Source organism: Prinia subflava, chromosome 1 (assembly GCF_021018805.1).
Source record: "Prinia subflava isolate CZ2003 ecotype Zambia chromosome 1, Cam_Psub_1.2, whole genome shotgun sequence".
Taxonomy (NCBI): domain Eukaryota; kingdom Metazoa; phylum Chordata; class Aves; order Passeriformes; family Cisticolidae; genus Prinia; species Prinia subflava.
Window position 1 is genome coordinate 82093965 of NC_086247.1, and position 10942 is coordinate 82104906.

Consider the following 10942-nt stretch of genomic DNA (forward strand, 5'->3'; position numbering starts at 1 on the left):
TGCACATCTTCGGTTTTTCAAAACATCCTCTGAAACTTCAAACTAAAGCAGAGGCACAGCATTTCTTCTGGGCTTTATTGGAGTTGGGGATTAACTTTCTTTCCCTCTCTCTTTCACTGTTGTTTTTTGTTTGCAGTTACTGTGGTGCTGTTTGCAGCACTGAGACGGCAGCGGAAAAAAGAGCCTTTGATAATTTCCAAAGAAGACATCAGAGACAACATTGTCAGTTATAACGATGAAGGTGGCGGAGAGGAAGACACCCAGGCGTTTGATATTGGCACGCTGAGGAATCCCGAAGCCATAGATGACAATAAATTACGCAGAGACATTGTGCCGGAAACACTTTTTATGCCGCGGCGGACTGCAACAGCGCGAGACAACACGGATGTCAGAGATTTCATTAACCAAAGGCTAAAGGAGAATGATACAGATCCAACAGCACCCCCGTATGACTCGTTAGCAACCTACGCGTACGAAGGTAACGGTTCTGTGGCCGAGTCCCTCAGCTCCTTGGAGTCGGTGACTACGGACGGAGATCAGGACTACGATTACCTCAGTGACTGGGGACCTCGGTTTAAAAAGCTGGCAGATATGTATGGCTCAATGGACAGTGACAAAGACTCTTAATATGTTGTCTTCTTTTTTTTTTTTTTTTTTTTTTTCCTCATTCCCAGAAACAGCATTGGGATATGTGAAGTGGCTATTTCTTTCTGTTTCTCCACAGCTGTTTGAAAGGGTTCTTTATTCTACGCATTTGAATTGTCTAATGGCTGCAGTCTGTGTGGGTTAGCCATCAGAAAACTTTCTCTAGTATCATTTTATGAGCTTCCAAGAGGCAAAATCCTTATTTTTTGAGTGCATCCAGTTTACCAAGCCAATATTACAGGCACAGCAGTAGTGGAGGGGAAAAAAAAGGATCAGATGGGGAGCAATATTTTTATTTGTTCTGCTTATATTGTAAATTGGAGTATATTACTGTTTAAGCTCACTTGCTTTTTTCTTGTATTCAGACTATTCAGCTCAGACGACTGCTCTGTCGATTGTGTATTGCACATCCCAATGTAATGAGGTACCCTAGTTTACCCTATGTATTATAGTCAGAAGTAGTGGTGGTGGAATGGAGGTTTATTATACAAGTAGAGTAAGCTGAGAAAAGAACATCAAACATGCATTTTACTCATGAGGAGGATAGAGAGGCTTAATGGTCATTTCAGCCTGAGTGTTCTTTAGAACTCACCATTGCCCCATTGCACTGGATCATGCTAACACACACATATATATAGTTCATTGACTGCTCTGTATATATTCTTTGGACCTAGCATTGCTGGAGAGATGTGTGTGTGTGCACGTGTGTGTGGTCAGTAGCCCCAATATATAATTCTTAGATGGTTTCCCCATTCTAACCCAGGCTTGCTTTGCGATGCAGGGAAAGTCATCAAATCCAGCTCCTGACTAGGTCATGACTTGAAGGAAGGAACAGATCATAACTGTGCTTCTGTTTGTCCTTTCTCAGTTGCCCTCCACCTGCACATCAGTTCAGTGATGGGCACTGTCCTGGGGGTGTTGGAGTCAGGATGTTCATGTCCAGCCACTCCTGCCTGTTCTCATGTGCAGGTGGGGAGGAGTGACCTCAAGGTGGCTGCCACCCTCTGGGGCAAAAGGAGCGACTGCAGGAGGAAAGTGCTTTTTGTGTCCTGACCTTCTTTGCGTGGATGTCCAGGGTGGATTTCTGACTGACTCTCTGCCCAGTTTTACTATCTGTAAAATGGGGAAATAATGCCTACCTCATCAGGATGTTGCAAGAACTATATAAGACATTTGGAAAATGCTTTAGAAATGGAAAACACTGACATTCTGCCAGAGGAAATAACTTTTCATGCTTTTGGGTAGTTGTTTCCTTTTCTTTTTCTTCTAGACTCAAGCTCTGAATGAACAAATAAGTGAGAATTAATGGTCATTCCAGTGTCCTGAAAGGGGGGTTTATAATTATAGATTTTTTTTTAATAAACTATTCAGCCAGGGTTGTTAAAGACTTCACCAAAAGGTAAAATTTTAACCACAAGTTTCTCTGTGTGTGTTTATCTGCTTTGCCAAGCTGAGTAATTTTATCCAGGTGTGGGGTGGGGAAAGCTGCCATAATCTTGGGCCAAAATAGTTTTCTTTATTTGCACACCATTCAGTATTTCAGTTGGTTTTTCAAACATGTAGTGGCTGCTCTTCAAATCCAGTCATCCAGGAAAGGCTCTCTGGAGAAAACTCTAAGGGACTCTCGTGGGGCATATCCAATTCCAGGAGTTAACCGCTGCCCTGTGTCTCAAAGTAGGGAACCAGCCCATGGCACTGTGCCAAGGAAAGAAGGAATTATTATTTTTATAATACCTCATGTGTAACTATTCTCATTTATTTCATGAAACAGTATTTAATACTAGAATTACAGGAATGCATCTATTTTCATCCTCCCCCAAATTTTAAGTGAATCATTTTGAAAATTAAACATCTCCAATTTACTCCAGATATAAAGAGAGATGAGAAAAAAAATCATAAACAGGAAACTAAGAGCAATTAAAAATTAATCCCTGGAATTCATTATTCCTTGTAAGTTAATGAAAGCAAGAAGAGTCACAAGTATTAGACTTTTACAACCACAATGAGAGAATTTTAGGTTTTGTGGACCAGCGCAGAGGGAAGAGGATGAGCCAGCCATGCTGCAGCTCTGGCTGGGCAGGAAAGGGCTCGTTCACAGTGATGAGGACTGCACACCTATAGGTGTGGGGCACAGCACCTAATAGCTTGCAGATGCCCAGCACTATAGATTGGATGCTTTCAGGGCAGAGGAGCCCAGAGTTTCCAAGGGTGCAGAGCCCTCAGCCTCCCTGGTGGAGGCCTCTCAGAGTGTTAAAGTACAACAGAGTGTGGTTCTCAACTCCATCGCTTAGTGGGGGGCTGAGCTGTTGCACCCATTGTAAATGGCAATGACATGGCTACAGCTTTATCATGCCCTCCTCAGGGTCCCTAAGTAATTTAAGATGCTAAAAGCCTAGCTCCTCATGGCTTCCTTGGAATTGGAACTTCTGTGAAGCCATCTGTCCAAAAGCTGGCTCTGGCAGACAGGAGAGACCATCTGGATTTCACATAATGTGGTGGAGCAGCAGCTGCTCAGCACCGCCTGCCACAGGTCTCTCACTTCGGGCTGCTCCCCTCACACAATCACTGGGGCCAGCACATCCCTCCAGGGGCTCTTCCCAGTGGCTTCCTAGCACATCCCTGTCCCACCCTTCACTCTGGGGTTGTCTCCAGCAAACAGCCCCAAGCTCAGAATCCAGCTGGACATCTGAAGTGAGCCAGTGAGCTGTCCCTTCCCTTCCTTAAGCCTCAAGGAAACAGCTTGGTGTGTGGCGGGGATGGCAGAGGTGGCTGTGAAGTCACGCAAGTGTTCAGCCCTGCAAGCCACCTCCAGCTCACTGGGAAGAGGCAGTAGGTGGCACCTGGCTGAAGAGAGCCCTGGTGCCCTGAAGGGGCTGGGCCACCCTGCGAGTCAGCCTGCATTAGCCACTCCTTGGGTGGGATAGTGAGCCAGGACGATCACTGAACTCCTTGTAACTATTCTCCTATGTTTGTACAGTGATTTTGTCTGATTTAGTGATTGTTAGTAACAGTCCAAGCGCAAGTTTTGAGTTGGTTTGGGGTTTTATTCCTTTTAATTCAAAGCTGGTTTTATCTTGTCCATTGAGTGACACAGTAAATAATAGAGAGTGGCTACTCATGCCTGTTATGTAAATATGTTATATATATAAAATTATGTTATGTCACCACAAATATGGTGCCTGAATAGCAAATGCATTCTTCTAAGAAAATTTGAGGCAAACTTGCATCCAAATTATTATTTATGCATCTAGGTTTTAAGGTCTATTTTTTTCCTGCAAATTAAACAGATTTAGCATCTCACACACAGCAAGAAGAGTTCAATTCTTTCTTTTCTTCTTGCTTGGCAGTACCACAAAGTGCAATTTATAAAATCAGTACTGCATTCTAAATATTGAAAGTGCCATATTACAGTGAATACAAACCTTTGCAGTAGTATTTCTTTGCACTTTGTTGCATGGTGGCGTGCTAGATGATAGAAATGAGTATTTAATAATGCTTTCACACAGTGCTACAATTGTCATTTGTAGATAACCAGTGGTTGGACTATGGGCTATGAAGTGACTTTCAAGGCTGTTTTAAGCCTGCTCTTCTTACAACCACACCTATTTCAGAAGAAGAAATATTATTAGGCAGTTTAGCTAAGCCAGGTAGAGAGATAAAAATGCAGTTGGCTTTTAATTTGAGAAAGCATCTGACCTAACAAGAGGACACATACAAAAAGATGTCAAGGAATTAATTCAGTGGAGTCAACATGAAACAGGGACCTGGGAGTTTATGCCAGCCATGCTGCTGCAGAACAATACCATCTCTACATTTGAAATGGAATAAGGTTTCTACAGGAACTATTTCATCCCCACTCCCAAGAGAGTCACTTTACCCCAGAAAACTGGCAGGGAGTTTTGTTTTGTGTTTGCTGAGGTGTTTTTCACCCCAGGAGAACTACTTCAGGTTAAACTCAATTCCATCCCACAGCAGCACCAGTGTGGGGAGACACGGCAGCCCATGCCTCCAGTGCAGCTGTTCCAGGGCAGCTCTCTGTGCAGACAAGTGCTTGGAAGAGAGCTGATCCTTGCAGAGAGCTCTGCACAAGGCTTTACCAGCAGTATCACAGGACTGAGATGTGTTCCCAAACCTGACAGAGATGGAGTTGTGTCTAACCATGAGAAAACCAAATTGTCTGTATTTTTCAGTTGTTTCTGTCAAAAATATGCTGTAAAAGCTATGCAGTATGAAAACATGTCACCTGTACCAATAGAAATATTTTCTAAATTTTTTCCTAGGAAACATATATTTTTCTGGTCCTACTTCATTCTGTGGACAGGTGTTTCTTTACTGTGAAATGTGAATGGAAGAGGAAACCTTGAAATAATCCACGTTAGGAAGTAGCAGCCTACATTACAAGTTGCAGCTTTTCCATTTCTCTGTTATGTAAACAAAAAAAAAGTTATCCCACAAAACCAAGAAAATTAACATCTGCAGTACCATAAAAAAAACCCCAGAACAATCATAGAGAAGTATAGCAAAGAGAAATGGCTTTAGAAATGTGTCTCTACACATGTACAGTTTCAAAACCAGAATTATCCATGTTGAGCAGAAGCAAGAGTGGACTGCTAACATTTTCAGATTTACTGACACACTAGAGGGAGATCTGCATGGATAGGGAGAAAGACATCTTTTTTAGACCAAGCAACTTCAATCCTGGCCGTTTCCATGTAGATCACTGGGAAAGAAGGGCACGTGTTAAATTTCTGCAGCAGAACTATCTTGACGGTCTTCTGGAGGTGAATTCCTGACAGTGGTTCTGAGCAGGTAACAACCACCACTGTGTTAGCTCTGCCTGCCACCATCTGTTAGAAAGGTCTCCCCATGTTTCCTTTGGCTATGAGAAGTACTGAAGTGTTTCAGAAGACCACTGTCCCAAATGGATGCTGCCATCTCCTGCCCTTCTGCATTTCAGTTATCTCTGAACTCTGAGCTTCCTCACCAAATGAGAGCTGACAAAGTAGCAGTCATTATGCTACTTCCAGTGGGTATGAACTATGTCATAAGTTGTGAAAGGCAGGATTTTTCCAATCCATCTACACCTGTAAAACAGCAGCCTCTTCCAATAAATGTCAAATCCACAATTTTTTTTTGTTTTCAGTTCAGTCTTTAGGAAGAGTTCTTTTCTCAGAGATTGTTTCTGTACTTAAAGAGGAACAAAAGCATATTTAATGTCTACAGACTCATGCATTGCTCCAGAAAGAGAGAAAAACACAGAACTCCAACACAATGCTTTAATACCAGCCCCTGCTTTCAGCAGTTTTATTTGAGCCAGCTGAAACAATCTTGATCCTGCCCATCATTTTGCAATATTACACTTTTGAGCCCAGACCTGTGTTTGTCATACACTAAAACAGTTTCCTGAACAGTTCATAAAATTCAGTGGTAGGTGTCCAAAAGCCGTGGCTGGGGTTATAGGAGGTACAAGTGTCAGAGAACTGAGCATTTCAGGAAGAACAAGAGGTGAATTGTGTGGGGGGTGAGGGGAGGCAGTCAGTCATATGCAAGGCAGGCCCATGGCACTTAAAAGCCACTACGGTATCATCGTGTGTAGAGTTACTGGATTTCAAAGGAGTTTTTACAGAACTTGCCCTTATCCTTTTTTCTTCATGTATCTTTTGCTTTCTCTAAAAATAAATTTAAAAAAAAAAATTTAAAAAAAAGAAAAAAAAAAAAAAAAAGAAAAAATATAAAGGAGCTGCTACATTTAAATTTCTCCTACCACAAAGTCGATTTGACAAATAAGGCAAAAGTCCAACATATAGAGAAATGCTTTCCATTCCCATGGGCTTTTGACTTTTCCTATGAGACTGCACTATTTATGTAAATATACTAGGAGACACTTTCTATAAGCTTTTAGTTTTCTATGATCTATTACTTTAGTGTTTATTAAAGATACAAACTTAGAGAACTATTAAGCATTCAGGTGAACACAACAAAGAAGGAACACTGCAAACACAAAATGGTTCTGGATTTTGACACAAAAAACTCTTCAGAATCACTGTACTGTTTTAATTCTGTGATTACTTTCATTGCTTTGAAAAAAATAAACTTAAAAGAAAGGCCTTATAATAAATGCTATGTGCATCTTAACTGTGTTACTGAGCGAAATCAATCTGGCAAACTCCTATTGCGATTTGTGATTTTTTAAACCCTTTAAAATAAATGATTTTTGGTATTGATTTTTTTTAAATTAAAAATACTTCCAAGCATAAATTGAAAATGATGCCTCCACCTGGGAAGATTTACTTGCTGGCATGCTCCAGCCACTCAGTCTCTCATGATGTCTTCCCCTGGTTGTGCCAAGGGAGCCTCAGCATTGGATGGATCTGGTCATTGCTCAGCAGGGAGGGACATTTGTGAGTGATAGTTTTGTCACCCAAGAGGTTTACACCTAGGACTTCCCTGTGTTGCAAAGGGACCCATGCTGGAATGATTATCTCTTCTGCAGCGTGGATGGGCAGTTTGTTTTTGTCAGATGGGAAGTGTGCACTCTCTCCCTTATATTTCCTGTTCACTGTACTGGCTTCTTTTGGGGGGTTGGGGGGCAGGGGGAATGAAATTTAAGGATTTGATGAGAAACCAATTTGAGCAACAATTTCTCACAGACAGAGTGAATTTGCCTTTTTGCAAATTGATTTTTGTAACAAGTTATTTATATGATATTACTTAATAAATTGTTTTTTCTAACTTGTTTTTTTTTCCTAATTCTCTCAATCTGTGTTATGTATTTACAACACTATCATAAAGATAAACCTTTGAAAAGATTCTCCAATCACTTTAAGACAAAGGGCTAAATTGACTCAGTCTTTGAAATTCCACTCTTAAGTGTCTGGCTGCACCATGCTATAAAAGCCACAGGAGCACTATTCTGTGATCACTGAGGCCTCCCAAGAGTGGTGTCATTCCAGAAGGCATCATTTAGTGATGCTTACTACAAGGAGGATATTAGTCTATGATCACAAGCCTAATTTTGACTAGCTAAGGTTTACCAGGAAGGCAGCAGAAGCTTTGTCATGCAGAATGCCTTCATTTAAGATATAAAGATCACATAATTTATAATAGCACTTTTCAGTTATTTGTCTTTCATCATGTGAGATTAAAAAAAAATTTACTCTCATTACACTTATGGAGAATCTAAATGTCATTTGCAGTATCTTTTTACATAAGAACAACCTCCAGAGAAAATTATTCATTTTAATACTCCCTTAATAAAAGAGCTGTCTATATCTCCAGAAATTCCATCATATTTAAAGGACAAGGACAAAGAAAAGAGGGGGAAAGGTCACAGCAAACTAGTACTTAATTAAAAGCATTAGAATAAACCACAAAATCAAACAGTTTAGCAATGAAACCCATATGGGGTTTATGAAAGGACTGAGTAAATTCTGTAACTGTTGAGAAATTAGCCCTAATATCCACCTGCAATCTTTGGTGGAGCTCCAGAAGACAACCTCTGTATGAGCAGCCAAAAAACCCAGCTTTTAAAAACAACAGGAGACCACAAGGGTATAAATGCAGAAGTCTATACAGTTTTTATTTACCTCATTGTCTGAACACCAAGCCAGGGAAACTGAATGTGGCACAGTGCAGGAGGATGCAGAAGTCTATACAGTTTTTATTTACCTCATTGTCTGAACACCAAGCCAGGGAAACTGAATGTGGCACAGTGCAGGAGGATGCATCTACTGCCCACCCGTGCCCTTCAGCAGGGGCACACACACACACACACACACACACACACACTTGGAGGTGCAAACACAGAGAGGCTGCAGTGACCCCATCTCTCAGCTCTGTCACTTCAGGCATCAGAGCAGCCCTACAAGATTTCACAAAATGTCAGACTGACCTTTTCAACTTCTAAATAATGGCAGTAGCAGCAGAAGACATCCTGGTTGTCCACCTGCTGAAAGGTGGTCCAGACTCTGCAACCTTCCACATGTGCCAAAGGCTCCAAGAGCAGAACTACTTTTATTTACATGGTAGAGGAATCTGCCATTTCTTATCTTCTCATTTGATTTACTATACCAAAGAGCACTTCAGGCATAAAATAAAATCAGCTAAATGGTAGCCTTTCAGCCAGAAAATATATTTGGTTTTTCAACATTATTTTACTAGGTTTATCTATGTGAAATTACTCCCCCCACCATAAGAAGCAACATACAAACAGCAATCCCCTGCAAATAATAATCTTTCATATTAATACTACCAAAATCATCACAGACATAAGTCAGTTAGACAAGTCATTAAAGCCATCAACCTTTTTTTTTTTGAAGTTCTTGTTGAATTTGTCTTCTCCTGCTCTGCCTCTTGCTCTAGTCTTGTGAGACCCCACCTGGAGTGCTGCATCCCACTCTGGGATCCCCAGCACAGGAAGGACATGGACCTGTTGGAGGGAGTTCAGAGAAGGGACACCAAGATGGCCAGAGGGATGAACTTCCTCACCTGGGAGGAAAGGCTTAGAGAATTGGGATTGTTCAGCCTGGAGCAGAGAAGACGTGACCTAATTGCCGCCTTCCAGTGCCTGAAGGGAGCTGGAGGGACAAGAAAGATGGCAAATGACTTTTTACAAGAGCAGGTGGTGACAGGAAAAGGAGGAGATGCCTTCAAACTGAAAGAAAGTAGGTTTAGGGTAGATGTTAGGAAGAAATTCTTTACTGTGAGGATGGTGAGGCACTGGCACAGGTGTCCCAGAAAAGTGGTGATGCCCCATCCCTCAAAATATTCAAGGCCAGGCTGGAGGGAGCTCTAAGAACCTGGATTAGTGGAAGGTGTCCCCCCTGCCCATGGGAACTAGATAATCTTTAAGGTCCCTTCCAATCCAAGCCATTCTGTGATGGCTTGAACAAGAGAACCAAGGAAAAGAGCAAACATTTAAGATGTTTTAGTATTTGCACAAAAATTGCAGGATTGATCACTTAAATGAACAGACAAGTGAATTCAGTGTTGGTTCTTCCAATCTTATTCTCATGTAACATTTCTTTTGATGCTGTAAGTGAAATTTGAGTTTGTTGGATAAGGCACAAATTAAAAAAAAAAAAACCTCAACATATTCTCATCCAAAAGCTTTGAAGCTTTTCCTCTTTCTTGCCAACACTAGTACATCTTTCCCTGATTGTAGTACAGACAGTTACTAGCAAATACCTGCTCTCTGTGTTTTCTTTTCTCCAAACTGACTGCTACAGCTAACAGTTTTTCAGCAGCTGTCAATCTCTACATCAGGTCCTCAAGCACCTCTGTCCCTCCAACCAGAAGGGCTAATTCCTCTTACTTTATTCCCCACACAGAAGCAAACATGAGCATCGACAGAAGTCCTCAGTCACTCACTATTTCTAACTGCTCCAATACTCATTACACAGTTTTTGACCTTGGCAAACCACAGAGTGCACAAAACCATTTATATTTTTACTAGTTGTGGAGACACTCATGGCCTGATAGGACCTTATCATCATATCCTACCTTATTCAAGCAAAAGAGAAATAAACTTACCACAATCAAGAGAACAGAGTCAGGAAGACTGTATGCAAGGGGACATGCTAGTTTGAAAATTCAAAAAAGAATTTGGGGCTGTTCCTCCTTTACAGAAGGAAAACAAACAAACAAACAAAACCACAAAGCAAACAAACAAAAAACCCAGGCCAAGACCACCACCTTCCCCCTAGTCAAACAAACAAATCTAAAACCCCAGGAATCGCCTAAATACAGCTTTACTTGTACCCCTTGTTGGAATTTTGCCTTTCTTTACTCAGAACTTCTGCTGGCTGGCTGCTCATGCATGCATCTTAATTAATAACCAAATGTATGAATCCCCTCCTGATTGCTTTTACATGTTTTTCTAAACATCTGCTTCTACCTTCATTGTTAGACAAAACTGCTCTCTTCTACAGCTCAGCTGGGGAACTTATTTCTCTCTCTCTCAGAGTGCAATTGGGTATTTCATGTCAATTATCTTAATTGGAAAGAAGCTTAACCCATTTCCCAATTACAGCTCCAGCTTATTAGAACAAACAAACTCTCAAACCTCCTCTAATAAAATAAACCCAAAAATGCCCCCAAAGAACAAACCTAAACTTTGGTAACACGACACTGAAAAGAGGGCTGAATGAAAAAGCTCTGGTAAGTGAAAAGTGAGTGAGCTGGTACAGGAATGTAAGGAGACAGTGTGGGTCTGACTGGCTTGGTCTCTGACACAGCGTTCCGCTAAGTCTGTTCTCTGGGGGCTCACAGAGAGAGCACTCCTCAGCCTGGCACTGCT

The 10942-nt window shown here is 41.3% G+C and overlaps 1 protein-coding gene across 2 annotated transcripts in view; it reads left to right on the forward strand.

Annotated features, from left to right (window-relative positions):
* Positions 1-6381, forward strand: part of CDH6 (cadherin 6) — a 110517-nt gene extending 104136 nt beyond the window's left edge. For both annotated transcript variants that reach the window (XM_063400509.1, XM_063400501.1), the window contains one exon: positions 137-6381. In XM_063400509.1, coding sequence (XP_063256579.1) covers positions 137-627 — 491 coding nt within the window. In that variant the 3' untranslated portion in view covers positions 628-6381. The remainder of the gene's footprint in view (positions 1-136) is intronic.
* Positions 6382-10942: the final 4561 nt, after the last annotated feature.